At 59.6% G+C, this 20,252-nt stretch overlaps 2 protein-coding genes and 1 pseudogene across 2 annotated transcripts, besides 1 other annotated feature; all 3 read right to left on the bottom strand.

Moving 5' to 3' along the window:
* Positions 1 to 1,235: 1,235 nt before the first annotated feature.
* Positions 1,236 to 6,620, bottom strand: ABCA5 (putative ATP-binding cassette protein subfamily A,member 5; the record flags this gene model as incomplete). Its single annotated transcript, XM_001681541.1, has 1 exon — positions 1,236 to 6,620. The coding sequence occupies one exon, from the start codon at positions 6,618 to 6,620 to the stop codon at positions 1,236 to 1,238; it is 5,385 nt and encodes a 1,794-aa protein (XP_001681593.1).
* Positions 6,621 to 8,049: 1,429 nt separating this feature from the next.
* On the bottom strand, positions 8,050 to 9,323 carry LMJF_11_1260 (annotated as a pseudogene).
* Positions 8,050 to 9,323: a sequence feature.
* A 2,132-nt stretch (positions 9,324 to 11,455) lies between these two features.
* ABCA4 (putative ATP-binding cassette protein subfamily A,member4) lies at positions 11,456 to 16,786 on the bottom strand (the record flags this gene model as incomplete). Its single annotated transcript, XM_001681539.1, has 1 exon — positions 11,456 to 16,786. The coding sequence occupies one exon, from the start codon at positions 16,784 to 16,786 to the stop codon at positions 11,456 to 11,458; it is 5,331 nt and encodes a 1,776-aa protein (XP_001681591.1).
* Between the last annotated feature and the right edge of the window lie 3,466 nt (positions 16,787 to 20,252).

Here is a 20,252-nt window from a genome sequence, read left to right as displayed (position 1 = left end):
CGGAAGTTGGACGCGGTCGGGTGGACAAGACGAAAGAAGAGAAAACGTAAAACACACAAAGTAAGAGAGATAGAGACAGCGATGCGTGGCATAAACGCAACGAAAAGGGGGAAAAACGAAACGTGATTCGCATGCTGAAGTGCATCCACGGTAGTGGGGGGTGCGACTGGAGGCGGCATGACAGGCGAGAGCGCTCCCGAAAAATGACTGGCAATCGCATGAGAGGAGAGCGATCGTCCGGGGCGTCGCAGCCGCTGGCGGTGCCTCTCACAGAAAACCCACGTACAAGGTGAGCACAAAAGGCAAGTGAAAGGTGCGAAGGAAAACATAAAAGAGAAATGCACCTCAACGGCGCGCGTAAGCAAAGAAGTGAATACGTGTGTACGTGTGTGTGTGTGTGTGTTAATATGAGACTCCCTCACCGCGTGACGTGACGCGTGAGTCGCAGGTGCCTGCCCTTCGAGCAAGACAGAGTCTGCGGGAGACAGGAGGTGTGATGAGCGGTCGATGGTGAAGCGGAAGGGGGAAGGCAAGAGAGCGAAAAAAGGCAACGAGTCAAGAACACAACGCGGAATTGCACATAGACACGAAGAGGCACGGCCGATGTGAGGCGGTTCACCAAAGCAGCACAACGGGAACCACGCACACGGAAGAGTTGACCCGCCATTCACATCAAACTATGAAAAAGCGAACGACGAAATGAAAAACATACACACATACGCCCACGCACAAGGAGAAACTGAAGAGCCCCCCACCCACCCCCGCCCCGCCCACACACACACACACACACGAACACCGATCACCGTGAGGCGGAAGCACGGCCTCGCACCAGGAGAGAGAAAAGAAATAATAAAAAAAAACGACTATACACATGCTAACACAAGGTTCCACTGCACTTCATCCAAGACGAAGCAACAAGAGTAACCCAACGCGGAGGGGGGTGGCGGGCGCACAGCGAAGCACCACGCAGGCTGGCCAACAGGTGGCACCTTCTTCCCTTCCTCTCGGGCACATCGGGCATATAAATGACGAAAACGTACCCCGGCCAGAGTCGTCTATCAACGGCACAGTACGGTCGATGTGTCCAACAACGCAACGACCAGTTTCGGGCGAAAGAGACGCGGAGGAGGGAGCGCGGGCACCCTCATGCTCGAAAAAGTCGGGCATACGCCAACTGAAGACAACCCGCTCTCGCGGACGCGCCTTACTTTCCTCCAATCCCGTCGCCCACGATCTCAGCCGCCGTCACGCAACACCGAATAGCCCCATTTCGACCTGTCGAGCGACAAGTTGCGAGTTACCGGGTGGAAATTTGCGGCATCCGCCAAGGCGCTCTTCCTACTCGACAGCGCGAGCGTGTCCTCCAGCGTGTGACGGAAGGCGGTCGCCTCCTCTAGTTCTCCGCTGATCCTCAGGAACACCTGTTCGATTGAAGTCTGCGAGACGCTGTAGTCCGTAATATTGAGCGTCTCCTTCTTCTGTTGCAAGAGACGGAAGACATCTGAGAGGGCGACGTTGGCCGGCAGCGTGTAGACAGAACGTTGCCCCTTAAACTCGTTCATCGTCGCGTCGGGGAACTGTGTCTTCACCCACGTGTGCACATTCACCATATCGTCGTCTGCACGTACACGGATGCCCATCTCGAAGCCGGTGCCGAACTTGTTCTTCAGATGAGTCTTGTCGCCGATGCAGCGCAGGGTGCCGTCCACCATGATCGCCACGCGATGCGCAAGCGCCTCCACCTCCTCCAGGTGGTGCGTCGTCAGCACAACGGAGCTGTTGTCGGCGACCTTTTCGATTGCGGTCCACAACCCGCGCCGCGCCACAGGGTCCATGCCGGCCGACGGCTCGTCCAGGAAGACCACGCTTGGGCCACCGATGAGGGACATGGCCACAGACAGCTTGCGCCGGTTGCCACCGGACAGCTCCGAGGACAAGGTGTAGCGATACATAGAGAGTTCACACATGCGCAGCAAGGCGTCAATGATAACGTCACGCTCCTCGTACCGAATACCTCGCACGCCCACGTACAGCTCCAGGTGCTCCTCCACCGTCAGCAGGTCCAGGCACGCGTCGAACTGCGGGCAGTACCCGATGCACCGCAGCGCCTGCTCGCTCTCGGTCACGATGTCGTACCCGCACACATAGGCCTTGCCGCTTGTGGGAATGAACTCCTGGCACAGCATCGAAATCGTCGTCGTCTTACCAGCACCGTTCGTGCCGAGGAAGCCGAACACCTCGCCGGGGGTCACGGAGAAGGTGACGTTGCGCACCGCCTCCTTGCCGTTGGGGTACACCTTGCGGAGGTCCACCACGCGCACCATGTCGTCGTTGACGCCCTCAGCTTCCTCTTTGTACACGTCCTCACGCGTCTTCTCAACGTCGGAGTCCTCCTCCGACACCGTCTGCGGGGCCGCGTCGACGTCGTACTGGTTGCGCTGCCCCCACATGCGCCGCCGCGGGTGGTCAATGAAGAGGGTGATCGCGAAAAACAGCGGGAACTCGACTGACATGTACACGCACGCCCACCCGATCGTCTCCATCGACCACGCCGTCACACCGCCTACGATCGCCTGCCGCTGCGTCAGCATCGCCAAGTTGATGATGCCCTCGCCAATGGCAAAGCTTGGCACGATGCGGGTGATCCATTTGAGGACATCGGCCGCCATCATGGTCTGCGAGAGCAGAGACATGATGTACACGACCATGACGAGGAGAAAACCGGAGACGAAGCTGACGGCCATCACGATCGTCTGCGCGTTGGAGTGCTCGTCGAAGAGGAAACTGCACATGTACCCCGTGGTGGTGCTCGAGAGACCGTAGATGAAGAAGAGGACGAACACGGCGCCGATACGGTCCTTGGCCACGTACTCCTCGCGGCTGAACATGAGGAAGATGACAATGACGAGGCACATGGAGATGATGTAGGCGACCATGTCGAAGAGAAAATTCGTGAGCCAGTAGATGTAAAAGCTCAGCCCTGACACGTTCTGCAGATGTCGCGCCTTGCACTCCCGCTCCTTCACCACCCACGCCACCACGTTCGACGGCAGGAACGTGAACGGGATCATGATAATCGCGCCCATGAGAATCGTCTTCAGCGCGTCCTGCGTCAACTTCTCTTGCTTGGTGCGCGGCATCGTTCCAGCCACCAGCGTAAAGTGTGCATTTTTTCCCGTATACTTCCTGTAGAGTGCCTGGTAGATGGAGTTCACTGAGATGGGCCCCTGGTGATAGGTGGACGAGTTCAGTATGTGTATCACGTTGTTCGGTGCCTTCACGGCGTTTGCCCAGTCTGGATCGTGGCACACGAGCCCCTCCACGCGCAACGTGGGCTGAGAAAGAAACGTGTCGACCATGTAGGTGGACAAGTTCAGCGCATTCATGTATTTTTGGTGCCGCACAGTGAATTTGTCGAAGGAGGCGTTGGGGCCGAGCAGCTCATCGCACCCGTTCATCTCCACCAGAACCTCGCCGGGGTAGATATCCTTGTTCAGCGTTATGGTGTCGGGGCCGTTGAGGGAGATGAGTGAGAGCAGCATAGCGATCAAAATGCAAATCACCGGGCACACCACCTGAAAAAACTGCATCTTGCGGTCCCGCATGCCATTCCACATGCGCTTCGTCATCATCGCCTTGAACTGCGACCACAGCATCGCCTTGCGCCCCTCCACTATCTCGCAGTTCCATATGCAACTCTCCTGCGCAGCGGCGATATCTGGGTGCAGCTGCATCAGAGGATCTTCCTCCCGCTCCCGCTCGATATCCTCGTTGGACACGCGAAGAAATATCTCCTCTAGCGTCGTCGCCGACAGCGAGTAGCCGCGGATGCCGAGCTCGTCTTTCACCGCATCCAGTCGATCCAGGAACTCCGGGAACTGTTCGACACACTCGTTGGGCAGTCGGTACATCACCTCACACCCGCTCACCCCTACCTCGTGCGCGCCGTCCACCGATGAATGCACCACCTTCGAGATCACGTTCACAGAAGCGGCCTCGCAGAGGGACATCGTAATGCTGTACCCGAACCCGAGGTGACTCTTCAGAAACATGCTGCTGCCGCTGCACTTCAGTCGCCCGTGGCTCATGATCCCGATCTTGTGCCCCAGCAGGTCCGCCTCGTCCATGTAGTGCGTCGTCAGGAAAATGGTGTGATGGGCGGACATGCGCCGCAGCAGCTCCCACGTGTATCGCCGCGCACCCACATCCATGCCGGCCGTGGGCTCGTCGAGGAAGATGAGGCGGCTGCAAGTCACGAAGGCGATGGAGACCGAGAGCTTCCGCTTCTGCCCGCCCGACAGGCTCTTCGCGGGCTGGTCCATCTTCTCCAGCAAGTCCGTCTCGTGCAACATCCGGCACACGGCATTCTCCAGCTCCCACCCGCGCAACCCCTTGATCCGCCCAAAGAACTCCAGGTGCTCGCGGCACGTCAGCTCGCCCCACAGAATGTTGTGCTGCGGGCAGTACCCGATCTGCTGCCGCACGTCCGCCTTTGCCGTCCGCACAGAGCTGCCGTAGACGTAGCAGTCGCCCGCGTCCGGCTCGACCATCCCCGTCATCATGTTCAGCACCGTCGTCTTGCCGGCGCCGTTGTGCCCCAGCAGCACAGAGATCTCGCCCTCGCGCATCCCCCAGTACAGGTTGTTCACCGCAACGAACCTCTTGCCGCCGCGCGAGTACTCCTTGCGCAGCCCGTCCAAAATCACCGCGTCGTCGTCGCCGTCGACGTCCTCGAACACGCCGTTCTCGGCGCGCCCGTCGGCGCCGCCCTCGAGGCGCTTGTGCTTAGAGTTGAAGCACCACATGACGGGGTCCGTGATGAAGAAGAGCGGGTGCTTGCGCGTACCCCACTGCTTCGGCATAACGTTGTCGAGGTAGAGCATAAGCAGATTAAAGAAGACAAAGTCCACGGCCATCATGACGATGGGCAGATACACCGGAGGCGTGTCGAGGACGTCGTGCCAGCTGGCTGCCGCAAAGCCGCCGGCTATTTCGTGATCAATAATGCCGAGCATCGTGACGGCGTAGGCGGTGGGCGGGAAGATGCAAAAGGCGGTTATGATTGCCGTATTGGCGCTCTGAATCGCGAAGGCCGGCATGGCGAACACGAAGTAGATGAGCGGCGTCAGCAAGGAGGCGAGGCGAGCCTTGCTGAAGAAGGCCGAGTAGAAGCCAGCTAGGGGTACGCAGGTGATGAGGTAGATGTAGTACACCAGGAACAGCATAAGGATGTTCGTGATTGTGATGTACGTCATCCGAATCACGACGAGGGTGACGATCGTGACAAAGAAGTTCGGCAAGAAGAAGGTGAGGTACCACGAAATGTAGATCGGGGCGTTGCCGAGCCCCATGATCTGCATGGCCTCGCGGATCCGCAGCTCTTTCTCCAGCACAATACGCTTCGTGAACTGCGAGACGGGATAGAGGTACGCCATGACAAAGATGAGCGGCAGCAAGATATCGGCAGTGGTGAGGAGCGGCTGCGTGATGAAACTGGCGTAGCCAGCGACAGCCATGTAGTGGTCCAGCGGTAAATCTGTGCCGGTGGCGGCGCTCCCCACGACCAGCTTCAGGTAGTATTCCGAGATGATCTGCTGAATCGACAGAAACCCGGCGACGGCGTAGAGGTCGGCGCGGCTGTTGTAGAAGCCGCCGCCATAGCTCTTGTCGTACGGAAGCGCAAACGTCGGCAGCGCGGTCGAGTTCATGCGGATGGTCACATCAAACTCGCTCGCGTCGAAGCCGTTGAGTTCGATGATGGCCCAATTCCATTCCGTGGCGCGTACCCGGGCCTCCGCCTCTACCACGGTTGCGTAGGTGCCACCGTACACCTTGTCGAAGAGCACCGACTCCTTTCGGAAGTAATCGAGCAGCGGGTCCACCTGCGCCGCACTGCCGACGAAGTACAGGGCGCCGGAGCACAAAACAGAGGACTGCTTCGAGTTGGGCATCAAACCAGCCGCGATGCCAGCGGAGAGGAGGTTGCCATCGCTCTTCGCTTTTGGCCTGCTAATCCGAGCCAGCCAGTGGAAGATGATCACCTCATCCAGCGTCGGGATCACAAATAGGCTCGTGTTATACGAGTTGATCCACAACTGCACCAGCTTGTTGGCCCCCGTAATGTTCCCAACTGCGTAGCCGTTGACCTTGAAGTTGCTGAAGTCAATCGGGAGGTCGACGTAGCAGAGGTTCTTGTACGGGATCGTGTCGTAATCGCCGGCGCACAGGACCGTGTAGTTGCTGAGCATGGATATCCAGGCGCAATCACACAGCCCAGGGATCGGCTCGCCCTCCGAGCTGTTGAAACAGGTGAGCTGTTTGTGCAGCGTAGCCGCAGAGGACGCGTAGGGCGTGTAGTCGATGAACTGCCTCGAACGGCCTTGGAAGGGCAACCACACTAACCACAAAATGAGCGTAATGACGACGAACATGAGCGGCAGAACGATCTCCATGAACAAAATCGCCTTAGTGCGCAGCGTCTGACGGAGCGTGCGGTACAGGATCGCCAGCAGCTGATCCATGAAACTGCCTCTCTTGGCCGGCTTACTGCGGCAGTAGCTTTCAGCGCTGCCAGCACTGGCGGAGCCGGTAGGGCTCGAGCTCCATGATGTGCGAGCCATTATCGGTGCTTCGCGCGCTTATGCACAAGATGAAGCGAATGCAAGCAGAAGTGACGAGCCAAAGTATGTGTGTCCCCGCAAGCTGTGATCAGCGCACTCGAAACGTGTGCACAGGGAGGGAGTGAAGAGGGGGAGTGGTCGCGCGGCTGACGAGCGGGACGGGACACAGACAAGAGCCACGGCAACACCGGGGTGTATTGATAGCCGGCAAGCAGGGCAAAAAAAAAACGAAAAATGCCGAAGAGGGGTGAAACCAGCCAACAGAAATCACGGCGCTGCGGGCACTGGAACGGTTATGCGGGGCTGATGGTCGGGGCGGTGATAGCAAAATGTGCCTCACATGTCTGAGGTGACTGCACACACGCCCGCGACACAGTGAGCTGCCGCCGCTCCCTTCTGCGCAGTCGTCCACTTTCTCGCTGCTTGCGGCAACGGCGGGGCAGGAACCTCGGGCGTGTGGTGCGGATGGTGGCGGACACTCGACAAGACAGAGACGAGAGAGAACCAACCAGAAGAAAACAACCGGCGACGCTCAGGTGCAACGTCTGCTTTGCGAGGAAGCCGCGGAGGGATGACAAAATCAAAACCAAGAAAACAAAAACAAAAACGCAACAGAAAATGTTCCGCATACAAAAACGCGGGAGAGAATAAGTACGGCAATGGACAGTGGCGGAGTGGCAGAAGGGGTTGGGAGACGGCGACAAAGATGCAGAGCGGTGCATGCCGGCAGAGTCCATTTGAGGAGCACGCCTCCGCGTACAAGCAGCCGAGAAAGTGGTGAAGGGAGGGAAGAGACGACGTCGGAGAGAGAAGGAAGTGGCGAGAAGCACACCATACCACCTCCCTGGACCCTACACAATCAGCTCGGGCGTCGTCATCGGCGGATGGCTGGCCACCACACCACACCACAGCACACACGCACACACTCACCGTATCGAGTATGTCGCGCAGATCACCCCAAGACTTTGGTTCAACTAGTAGTGCTTGTCTTCGTCCGCAGCGCGCACAGCTGCCACATAAGTGGACGGTCGTGAAATAAGACGAGAGGAAGCTGCGGAGAGGACGGAGGAAAGGGTAGCTACCGACAGAGACGCAAGTGACAAGCAACCCCTCTGGCTCGCACCCACAGCCACGTGCTCCACCTCCGAGACAACGATACACAAGCATGCTGAGAGACGCCCTGCATAAACTCTCCGCTGCCACGCGCGCATCTCGGAGCAGGAGCGACCTAGCGTCACAAGACAACATAATAACCAAACGAGATAGGCGCTGTGAAAGAGCTCATGAATAAATCAAAGCACACAGACACGGTGCCGAGAGACTAATGCCCTGTGGCACCGCCAACGCGCACGTGCGAATATGTGGTCGACTACCCGAGCAGCCAAATCGGGCTCTTCCTCTTCCCTGTCTGGTAGCGTAACCCACTTCACACCTCCTCAGGGGTTCCAACACACACTTTCGCCTCCGCCTGCTTGCACGATTCGATAATCCAAAGTAAAGCCTCGTCAATGAACGTCTGCGACACGCTGTAGTCCGTGATGTGCAGCTGCTCCTTGTTCGCCTGGAACGTCTGGAACACGTCACCGAAGCCGCGATCGCGCGGCAGCTGGTACACGAGCCGCCGACCCTCGCCTTCGTTCCGCACAGCGTCGGGGAACGCCGCCTGCATGAACGACGCAAAGCGCTCCGCGTGCTGCGCCGACGCCAGCCGCACGCTCACCTCGAAGGCGCTGCCGAACTTGTTCTTCAGGTGTACCTTGTCGCCGACACACCGCACGTACCCGCGCACCATGATCGCCACAATGTCCGCAAGCGCCTCCACCTCCTCCAGGTGGTGCGTCGTCAGCACAACGGAGCAGTGCCCTGCGGCGCGCTGGATCGCAGTCCACACCCCGCGCCGCGCCACAGGGTCCATGCCGGCCGACGGCTCGTCCAGGAAGACCACCTGCGGACCGCCCACCGGGCGCGCCAATGAAGATGAAGCCCAGCTGCGACTGGCTGGCAGGCTCGTTGAACAGCTCCGCCTCGTACCGCATGAACGCGCTGTCGCGGCCGAGGAAGGACTTGATGAACAGGTCGTAGTACGTTGCGAGGCTCAGCCCAGCCTGGTGGTGCGAGGAGGAGTTGTACAGGAACACGTTCACGTTGGTACCGCGCCACTCATCCGCAAATCTCAGCAGCGCCGTCACGTTCCGATCAATGCACGACACGGCGCCGTAGCGCGGCATGTCGTGCACGTACCATGTATCCAGCAGGTAGTCCGACAGCGCCTGCGCACCCGTCAAGTGAGTCTCGTTTACCTCGTAGTCCACCGCGCCCATCGGCGCCACCCTCCAGCACGCGCGTGCTCGACCCGCAGCACCACCGCACCGGCGCCGTGATGAAGAAGAGCGGGTGCTTCGGTGTGCCCCACTCCTGCAGAACAGCGGCGTCCAGGTACAGCATCAGCGCGTAGTACATGCAGAGGTCCACCGCCAGCATCGGGTGCACCCATGACACACACGCGGAGAAGGCGGCAGCAGGGCAAGGGGAAGGCAACGGAGAGGAGCATCGACAAGCGGTCTCCTTTTCGACGTGTATTTGGTCTGCCCCGGCAGCGCATGACTCTTCCCGTGGCGCTGGCGCTCCCGCTATCGTCGCTCGTGGTGGAAGGCGAGTGGACGCCGCTCGCGTACAAGGCGCGGCAGCACTGCGGTCGCGCCGTCATCCCAATCCGTGCGGACGATGCTCCGCCACGGAGCAGCGCCTGCCCACACGCAGCATAAGGTGGAAGGAGAGATGGCGCCCCCACCGTCGCTGTGACGCTGCACGGTGTCGGGAGGGCTGCTGGAGGAGTGATCAAACAAGTTGCGTGTGCTCGCTTCGAGGGTGCACGGAGAGGAGGGAGGGGGGGTCGACGCGGGGGCAGGGGCGGGGAAGTGCAGCAGTCGGAAAGACCAGAGAGCAAATATGGCCAAACAGCAAAACGAGAGAGGCACGCATTGAAGTGGCGACGGCGCTCGGAAGATGCAGGTCGGGCACAGCGCCTTGTGTGTCGTTGGCGTCATTTTTCGCTGCGTGCGGTCGCACCGCTTCGTGCTGCGGCTGCGGTGCTCTCAAACAAGTGTGCAACGCATCACGCACAATCAGCACCGGCGGCAAAGGTCAGCGGCACCAGTGAGGCACAGGGAGGGGGGTCGCACACGCCTGTCTGCTCGCCGCCATCACCCTAGTCGCTGGGCTGCCGCACCGCTCCAAAGAAGCCGCCGCTCGCGGCTTTTGCCCCTTTGCTGTGCTGCTGCACTTTACCCGTGTAGCCGCCGCTGTGTGCATCCGCGGCGTGCTATGCGGGTGCGTGTTCGTTGTTGGTCTGCGATCGAAATCTGCCGCAATCTTTTTTTGTTGGGTCTGCATAGAAACAGCAAGCATCGTACGCTGAAAAGGACACGGGAGAGAGGAGGGAGTCAGCGCCCATGCACACACGCGCATCGAACAGCGCTTGGCGCTCTGGCACGGAAGCGGGAATTCAGTGGAGCACGGGAGGCGGTGGTGGTGTGTGAGGAGACATCATCGGCAGACCACCCACAACTCGCGCAGCACAAGATACGGCAGCGATGCCAGAGAGACGGAGAAAGCACGGCGCCAGCAGGACACGCACGCATATATATGTATATATACGCGTATATGCATGTAAGCGCAACCCCCCGCACACACACACACACACATGCCGAGCGAACGCAATCAATGATTAAGTCCACAGTCGTTGCACAAGTAGAGCCACAGCACCAATGGCCAAAAGGAGGAAAGAAAATCATTACTTTGAAACGAAAACGGGGGCCCCAAGAGCGTAGCACAGCAACTGTGCAGAGAAGCGACCCGACGCGCGTGCGCACAAAACAACCATGCATATATATATATATTTAGATATATATCACCCACATGCATCGCTATATCAATAGATACACAGCTGTATAGAGAGAGATGTGTGTGTGCGCGTGTACCTTCTGGATAAGCAAGCTGCGACGGGGATGAGAACACGTGGACGTCGGCAGCAACAATAGAAAAAGCAAGCACGCACGCGCAGATGCACGTCGTCATCATGAAAATAATAGGCGAAGCACGAAGAGATGAAGACAAGCAGAAAAGAAGAGCGGAAATCGGCCGACCCGTCGCGACAAGCGGAGGACACTCGTAACAGCGGAAAGGCCGAGAACGAGCCGCGCCCTACACATACACACACATACACATGTATATACATACGCATACTCACACACATACATAGAAGAACATGCATGTATATAAATACACATGTCTGTCTCTCTATGCATACATATGCATGTGCATGCATGTATATGCACATACACGTGCGCGTATAGTGATACCTAGATGTGTGTATAGAGAGAGAGAGAGACCCCCACAGCGCTCGAGCGGTGGGCACGGCACGAAACGCAAAAAACGACGAGGCGGACCACCCACCCCCACTCGACGCGAGGCAAAACATAAAAGCACGCACAGGCAGGGGGAGCAGACGCAAACACGAGAGCGCTGCGCATGGCTGGGCGGGGCGTTCACGAAAACGGCGCCGTGTAACGAGGATGAGACCAGAGGGCACTGCGCACGCACTGCAGCGGTGCAAGCTCAAACGGAACAGGCGCGCTTCAGCCCTCAACGTCTGCCTTGCCTGAGGTTGTTTTTACGTCCTCGCAGCATGCCAACAAAGACAAGAGACACGCACGACTCCGCCTCCTTGCCTCTCCTCCGCTGCTCCCCCACGCACCCACCCTCACGCCGCCACAGCAGACAATCGCGGCAGCCCCGCTTCTCCCTTTCCCTCGCCTCTCCAAACTACCACCGCGCTAGCAGCAGCACCTGCAGTAGCTCTTCGGCGTCTGGGCAAGCTGCTCCGCCTCCTCAGCCTCGTGCTGCCGCTCGGCCTCCTCGCTGATCTGCATGAAGACCTGCTCAATCGACGTCTGTGACACGCTGTAGTCCGTCGCCCCCAGCGCCGACGCGTGCTCCTCCATAAGCTTGAACGTCCTCGACAGCTTCGTGCCGCCGGGCAGCCCGAAGGTGAAGCGGCGTGCACGGTACTCGCGCAGCAAGGATCCCGGGAAGTTCTCGCTGAAGAAGTTACGCATAGCCTCTTTCAGCTCCTCCTCCTCGGAACGGATGCGCACATTCACCTCGAAGCCGGTGCCGAACTTGTTCTTCAGATGAGTCTTGTCGCCGATGCAGCGCAGGGTGCCGTCCACCATGATCGCCACGCGATGCGCAAGCGCCTCCACCTCCTCCAGGTGGTGCGTCGTCAGCACAACGGAGCTGTTGTCGGCGACGGCCTCGATTGCGGTCCACAACCCGCGCCGCGCCACAGGGTCCATGCCGGCCGACGGCTCGTCCAGGAAGACCACTCGCGGCCCTCCAATGAGGGACATGGCCACAGACAGCTTGCGCCGGTTGCCACCGGACAGCTCGTGCGCCAGGGTATGCTTGTAGTTCGTCAGCTCGCACAAGGCCAGCAGCCCCTCCACCACGCGCTTGCGACAGTCGTACGAGATGGCCCGCACGCCCGCGTACAGCTCCAGGTGCTCCTCCACCGTCAGCAGGTCCAGGCACGCGTCGAACTGCGGGCAGTACCCGATGCACCGCAGCGCCTCGCGGCTCTCCGTCACGATATCGTTGCCGCAGATGGACGCGCGGCCACTTGTCGGGTGAATCTCCTGGCAAAGTATCGAAATCGTCGTCGTCTTACCAGCACCGTTCGTGCCGAGGAACCCGAACACCTCGCCGGGGCGGACGCCGAAGGTGATGCTGCGCACCGCCACCTTGCCGTTCGAGTACACCTTGCTCAGGTTCTCGACGCGCACGAGGTCGCTCTGGCGCGCCTCGCTCTCCAGCACGCTTCGGCGCTCCGCCACGACGTCCTCGTCTTCGTTCTTGACAAAGTCCGGCTCCGCGTCAGGGTTGTGGAAGAGCCGCTGCATCCGCTGCTGCCGTCCGGGGTGATCCAAGAAGAGGGTGACAACGACGTAGAAAGGCAACCCGGCAGCCATGTACACGCACGGCCAGCCTACCACGGACATGGACCACGGTGTGTTTGTTGTGCCGACCGCACCCTCTAACTTCAGCTTCGCGAGGTTGTTGATGCCTTCGCCGACGCAGAAGCTCGGCACAATGCGGAAGATCCACGGTAGGACTTTGGCCAGCTCGTGTGTGGAATCGAACACAGACAGCATCAAGACGCAGAGAACCAGCAGGAAGCCGGTGATAAAGTTGGCGAGCATGACAACGTTCTGAGCTGCGGAGTGCTCCTTGAACAGGAAGCTCACAGCGTACGCCATGGCCACGCCGGAGAGGCCGTAGAGGAACAACAGCACGATGGTGGCGCCGACAGCCCTCGCACCAATGTACTCACTGTGGCTGAAGATAGCGAAGACGATGAGGATGAGGAACATCGTGATGACATAGCAGCAGATGTCAAACAAGAAGTTCGCGAGCCAATAGACGGAGAAGTAGAGCCCCGACACGTTCTGCAGATGTCGCGCCTTGCACTCCCGCTCCTTTACAATCCACGACACGAACGTGGACGGAATGAACGTGAACGGGACCATGATGACGATGGCGGCGATAAGGGCGTAGATCGAATCCTGGGCTTCGACCTCGGTCTTGGTTCTGGGCATCGCTTCGACGACGGTGGTCAGTACACGGGCGTTATTGCCGCGGAGCCGCATGTAGTAGCCGTTGTAAAGGTTGTAGAGGCCGATCGCGCTGGAGTGCAGGCCCGAGGTGTTGTAGATCACGGCCGAGACGGGCCTGCTTGCTGGCGCGAACGGTGCCGGGAAACTCACCGTGTCGAGGCACACTAGGCCGGTGTACCGCTCCGCCACGTGAGTGTCGTACGTTTTGAGCATGTAGGAGGAAAGCGTTGCGATGGATATCGCGGATGGCGGCTGCACCGTAACGGCTCTCGACGAGAATGGTATGCTCAAGTTCATGGCCCGCTCACATCCGACCACGTCGATCTCGACCGCTGTGCCGTATAGGTCGCTGGAGAGCGTGATGGCTGGGGATAGGAATAACTTGATGAGCATGAGTAGCATTGCAAGCAGCACACACAGCATCGGGCACACAATCTGGAAGAATTGCGTCCGGCGGTCGCGCAAGACATTCCAGAGCCGCTTCCACAGCATCGCCTTGAACTGGCTGCGCAAGACACCGAGATCATTCCCGATGAAGCCGACATTCCACACATCCGACGGCTGCGGTGGTTCCTGGTAAACACCATCCACGGTGGCGATGTCGGTCACCGCGTTCATGTAGTTTTCAGATGAGCCCGCAGATGCCGCAGCAGCCACTCGTGTCGTCGCGGTGAACGGCGCCGTCAACTGCTCCCGCTTCCGCTCCATCTCTTCCTTGGCCGCCCCCTGCTGCGCAATCTGAATGAAAATCTCCTCCAGCGTCGTGGCAGAGACACTGTAGGCGTTAACGCCAAGCTGCGAGCCGCGGCCCTCGATCTCGGCAAGCAGGGCGGGGAACGCTGCCTTGGTCCTCATGGGAAGACGGAAGGCCATCTCTCCCGCACCAGACCCGAGCCTTGTCGCTGACGGCACGTGCTCCCTCACCACGCCGGCAACGGCCATCCAATTAGCATGGGCGACGACGGAGAGGGTGAGCACGTAGCCGACCCCGAGCTTCGCCTTCAAGAACATGTTGCTGCCCGCGCACTGCAGGCAGCCCTTGTTCAGGATGGCAACGGAATCGCCCAGCAGATCCGCCTCGTCCATGAAGTGCGTGCTCAGAAGGATGGTGTGGCACTTGGCCATGGCACGCAGCAGGCCCCACGTGTATCGCCGCGCGCCAACGTCCATGCCGGCAGTCGGCTCGTCGAGGAACACAAGACGGCTGCCGCCGACAAACGCAATGGCAGCCGACAGCTTCCGCTTCTGCCCGCCCGACAGCATCGTCGAGGAGCAATCGCGCTTGTCCTGCAGGTCGACGCCGGCGAGCATGCGCGAGATCGCCTCCTCTTGCGCAGCGCCTCGCAAGCCCTTCAACGCCGCGTAGTACCAAAGGTGCTCGTAGCACGTCATGTTCGGCCAGAGGATGTTGTGCTGCGGGCAGTACCCGATCTGCTGCCGCACCTTCTCTAGCTCGTTGCGGACAGAATTGCCGTAGACGTAGCAGTCGCCCGCGTCCGGCTCGACCATCCCCGTCATCATGTTCAGCACCGTCGTCTTGCCGGCGCCGTTGTGCCCCAGCAGCACAGAGATCTCGCCCTCGCGCATCCCCCAGTACAGGTTGTTCACCGCAACGAACCTCTTGCCGCCGCGCAAGTACTCCTTGCGCAGTCCACTGATGCGAACGGCGTAGTCAGCATCGCGTTCTTCGACGTCCTCGAACACACCATCCTCGGCGCGCCCGTCGGCGCCACCCTCCAGCACGCGCGCGCTCGATCCGCAGCACCACCGCACCGGCTCCGTGATGAAGAAGAGCGGGTGCTTGCGGGTGCCCCACTGCTTCGGCAGGACCGCGTCGAGGTACAGCATCAGCACCAAGTAAATGATGAAGTCCATAAACAAGATGATGATCACCGCAAGCATTTTCGGCGAGTCACGGAAGTAGGTCAAGTCGGAGGCCGACATGCCGCTGCCCAGCTCGTGCGAGAAGAGGATCCCGATGCCGACAGCGAGGCCGGATGGCGAAAGAAAAGAGAATCCGGTCTGCGCGGGACCCTGCAAGTTCTGCACCGTAAAGAGCGGAATCGACAAGGCGAGGTAAATGAGCGGCGCCAGGATCGCCGACAGGCGCGCCTTGTTGAAGAACACCGCCATGAGCCCCGACAACGTGATGATGGAAAGTGAGTAAAAGAAGAACAGGAAAAAGACAATGCCGAAGTTCGACTTCGCCAAGTACGTCGCCCGCAGCAGAATCGCCATGATGAGCGAGACGGCCGCGTACTGCACCACGTAAATCAAGAACCACGCCGTGTACATGACCACTTCAGACAGCCCCATGATTAGCATCGCCTCCCGCAAGCGCAGCTCCTTCTCCAGGACAACGCGTTTGGTTATCTGCGACACCGGGTACAGGAAGCCGAGCACGAGGATAAGGGGCACAAACTGCCCACCGTAAGCGAGAAACTGATCGTCCCTGTAGCCGCGTGTCGGCGCGGGAAGCAGCAGCAGCTCCTTTTCCGGCGTGCTTGTCGTACCGAGTACCCCTCTCAGGAAGTAGTGGTACACGGTCTGCTGCAGCGTCGTGAAGCCGGAGAGGATGTACATGGCCGGCCCCTTCACCACCACGCCACCGATGTAGTAGAGTGCCGACATCCACTTCGTTTGTGGCAGCGCTGTGGCGTTCAGGCGAATGGCCACCTCGAAATTTTCCGCTGTCAAGCTGCCCACTTGAATGATACCCCAGATGGGCGGGTCGCGGCAGGTGCGGTTCTGCACCCTCGCTTCCGCCTCTGCCACTGTGGCGAAGGTGCCGCCGTAGACGTACTGGAAATAGGTGGAGGTGTTGCGGAAGTACGCAACGAGCGCCTCCGTCTCAGTAGACTGCGGCGCAAAGTAGAGGGTGCCGGTGGATAACATGGCGGAGTCCAGCATCTGGAAACGGTCTAACGAGGCACCGCTCTGCTGGTAAAGGAGGCGCCATGCCCACTGCAGCAAGATCATCTCGTCCACCGTCGGCACACGGGTCGTGTTCTGTGTCACATAGCGGCTCATCGTAAAATACGACTTCAAAGCGTAAGTCTGCAGAACGCAGAGACCCACCGGGGCACCGGTGAGGTTGTTCTCAGCGCACAACAGCCTCGGGTGCGTTAAAGGCTTTCTCAGGAACTCGCGACACTCCAGGAGGCCCTCGATCGGGACACCGCCGGAGAGTGTCGCGTTGTAGCACATCATGTCCTTCGCCTGCGTCATCACCGTATTCGTCATAGACTCTCCCGCTACGCTGAAGTAATCAGACGCCGGGACGAAGCCCTTCTTGATGACGCCCCACAGGGCAATGGAGCTGACAAGAAAGATAATCGGCGTGATGAGCTCGCACGCCAACGACAAGGGGTCGCGGGACTGCAGGATGAGCATGCGCTTCACCGTTACAACAAGCTGAAAGCAGAAACTGCTGTAGTCACTGGACAGCTCAGTGGACGTTTCCGAGCGGCGTTGTGCCTCAGTCGCGCGCATGTAGACATCGTACCTGTCTTTGCCGTCCTCCAGCGCATCGCCGGATTGTCGTGCGAGACCACCTTTGTGCGAATCACCTCCGCCACCGAAGCCGGCGCCGCTCTTGTCGGCCTCGTTCACGTGCCGCAGCTCGACCCCACCGTCCCCCGGATCACGCTGCGCACTTCTGGTTGATCCGCTCTGAACCCCTCCATCATCGAGCGGCTTCACAGACGTGTGCTGCCGGGGCCACTGCACCGCACAGTTGTCCGGCGAGTTCTCCGTGTCATCGCACAGCGCCGTCTCACGTGCACTTCTCCACGGAGGCAAGCTCAACCTCGCTGGGGCGGCGCCTTCGCCCTGTGTCCTGCTGTCGTCCCTGTCCATCGCCTCTAGCTGCGCCTTGTACGAGGAATCCTGTTTTGCCACTGCGCCACGCGCGACGGTTCGGGTCACGGACGGGTTTTACCGTCCGCGTGCGTGTCTTGCGGCTCTCTCCGTGGCACGCTATGAGCGGGTGCCGAAGTGCTGCACTAAGCACACACACACACACACACACACAAGCTGGGGGTGGAGGGTGAAGGGGGGGGGAAGGAAGTCTCCCAGGAAAGGCACAGGTGCCGATTTGGGCCGATTTCAGAAAGCTCAGAGGAGCAAAATAACAGATGAAACGATAAATATATATATAGATCGATCGATCAATCGATAGATGGGGGCGTCCCACTCTGTTGCCCCAACAACTGAATGCAAGGACTCACCGGAGAGCACGCACACACACTAAAAACGTGTGCGAGACGGGTCGACACAGGTAGATGGCAAGGGACAGAGAGAGATGCAGAGAGGGGCGGGGCGGGGGTGCGCAGCAGCAAAGACGGCAGCACGAGTGCCGGAAGAGGGAGAGAGAGGCAGAAGCTGAGCTGCCTTTCCTCCCTACACTACACACTACTGCGTCTCGGCGCCGCTGTGTCTGGCTAGATGGGGGGAGGGTGCTACGTCTGCTTGGCAATAACCACCGCCGCCTCCTTGACGTGTCGCCGATTACAGATGTGTAGTCCCTCTCGCGTCGATGCGCCGCCTCCTCTTCTCTCGCTTCCCTTCCGGCGGATGCGTCACTGTTACAGCGCCGAAGTTCTGCCTGACTCTGCTGCGTGCTTCGTCCTCTTGGGGGCCGTCGCTCAACGCGCCCTGCACGTCTCTCGGTGCGTGGCGAGAGAAAATACGTTGGCAGCTTATCCGGCTCCAGCTGCGCCGACAAGCACACACTCACCCGGAACAGAAAAGATCCTGATCGCGCTTACACTACCCGAGGAGGCGTCCCCGATCCGCTCGCTCTGCGTCTCAAGCGACGTTGCACCGCCGACCGCTTTTCTGGGATGGAGAAAGGGGCTGTGTCTCCGCAGGTGCCGACGGTCTCGCGTCGTCCTGCGCGCAGGCGAGCCGGTGGGCGTGTCCGCAGCGAATGGTAGCAGCGCTGATCGTCTGTGCGTGCGTTGGCCTCCGCTGTGCTACTCCGCTCCCTTCATGCCTCGGAAGGGGGCCGTGTCACACGTCGAGGTTGCGTTCTTCTCCGCACCTCAGACTCAAGGGAAGACGGCGGGAGAGGGCTCACACGCACACACACGCGCACGGAACGTCACAGCTACACACTCACGAGAAGAGCCGAAAGCGAGGGGCTGAAGAGCGAAAGACTCGCTCCGTCACAAAACCTCTCGCTGACACACCACAAGCAGCCAATCGAAATGCGGGCAAAGGGAAGAGAGGGCCGGCAAGAGTAAGTCGTCAACGCACACACGCACCGAGTGGGCGAGAGTGTCGTGGTTACACCGCGTTCCCCGGGCCGACAGCAGCCAAACACCGCCGTGCCGCGAGAAGACGGGGATGAAGAAACGAGAGCGAGAAGAAAGCACGAAAAGCAACGTGAGAATGTGTCGTTTCCTTTGGGGAGGGCGACAACGGAGAAAACGAAAAGCAGCACAAAACAGGCGAAACGGCACACCCCCTCCCCGTGCTGACCTGAATCGACGAGTCTGCGCTCGACACAGACGCGAAATATATAGATATATATATAAGGGATGGCCCAAATATCGAAAGGATTTGGACCAGCAGCAGCAGCAGCGCACACGCACCAACACCTCGTGGAAGGGTATCGGAGAAATATGTTATCGTGCTTACGGGGCAGAGCAAACAAGGAAAAAAAGAAACAAAAGAGACGGACAAGGGCGGAGAGTGCTTCACAGAGTCTCTTCGTTGAGAGACGGGAGCGGTGGTGGCACTCGTTAGCACTCCTGCAGCCTCGAAAATGGTTTAGCAGAGGCACTAAGGGAACAAGGAAGAGACGACGAAAAGCAGCGGCGCGAGGATTACCAGACGGAGAGGGCTGTAGGGCAGCGGGGAGAGGGACGGTGGGAGGGGTAGGGGGGCGGCCGCGGCGACGCGAGTGAGGAAACCCGATTTGCTGTGCGTATCCACAACGGCGACCACCGTGGACAGTCGTAAGCTCTGCTTAACGCGGCGCTACCTTCTAACGCGATCAAGTGGGTGGCGAGATACCAAGTACCTACTTACACATGAAGGTGGCGGGGAACAGAGAGACAGCCAGTCCAAGGCGGGCGTACGACGGTGTGTTCCCTCAAGAGGCTTGTAAGTGTGTGAGTGTGTGTTGCGCCAATAATGCCGTGAGAATACCAAGCGTTGGCGTTGGGGGTGTGCGAAAACATGATGGAGAAGGAGGCGAGGGATGTGTGATGCGTCAACGGCGGAGAGTCGCGAACGCGGCGCGCGGAGCCAGATCGCAGAAGCCGGGATCCCAGTGGGCAGAGAGCAGAGAAAGAGTCGGGGAGGAACAAAGGGTGTAGCAAGAAAGGCGGCCGTGCTGTCGAGAAGGGAAAGACGGAGCTGCAGGCCTCTGCGTATGCTTGCTGCACACGGAAAGGAGACGTAGGCAGTTGGGGCGGTGAGGGGTGCACGCAACGGGTGGTGCCCTCGCCCATCTCTCCCGCCGCCCTCCCATCTCTGCCCTCCCATCCCCCTCCTCTACAGAGCGCGCTTCATCGAGCCGCGAAGAGGAGGCGAAACGCAGGGTAAGCACCACGTGTCGAGAAAGTGAGAGGGAAAAAGATGTCCACGCACACGCATTCTCGTGAAGATGAGCTGCTCCGTCAAGCGAAGAAAAAGGAGGCAAGACGCGATCCCCCCTCTCCCTGTGGAGGGAGCAGGAGGAGGGAGGTGGGAGGGGTGGGGGGACGTTGCCTCGCTCGCTCGCCCTCCCACGCACGTTCCTACTTCTTTCTTCGGTGTGCTGTGTTGGCGCATTGGCGTTTACTGATCCGGAGAAAAGAGGCGTTGAAGACACGAAAAGACGGAGGAAAAAAGATGAAAAAGAAACTCGTCTCGACTCGTCTACGCGCATGTGCGCATGTCGCACCTCGGTGTCCGCGTGTGGCCGCGCGTCTGCGTGTCTGCTCGTGCGTGCAGCGTGCCGTCCGTT

Source organism: Leishmania major, chromosome 11 (assembly GCF_000002725.2).
Source record: "Leishmania major strain Friedlin complete genome, chromosome 11".
NCBI lineage: Eukaryota > Euglenozoa > Kinetoplastea > Trypanosomatida > Trypanosomatidae > Leishmania > Leishmania major.
Note: the sequence above shows the minus strand (reverse complement) of the source record. Positions and strands in the feature narration are given on the sequence as shown.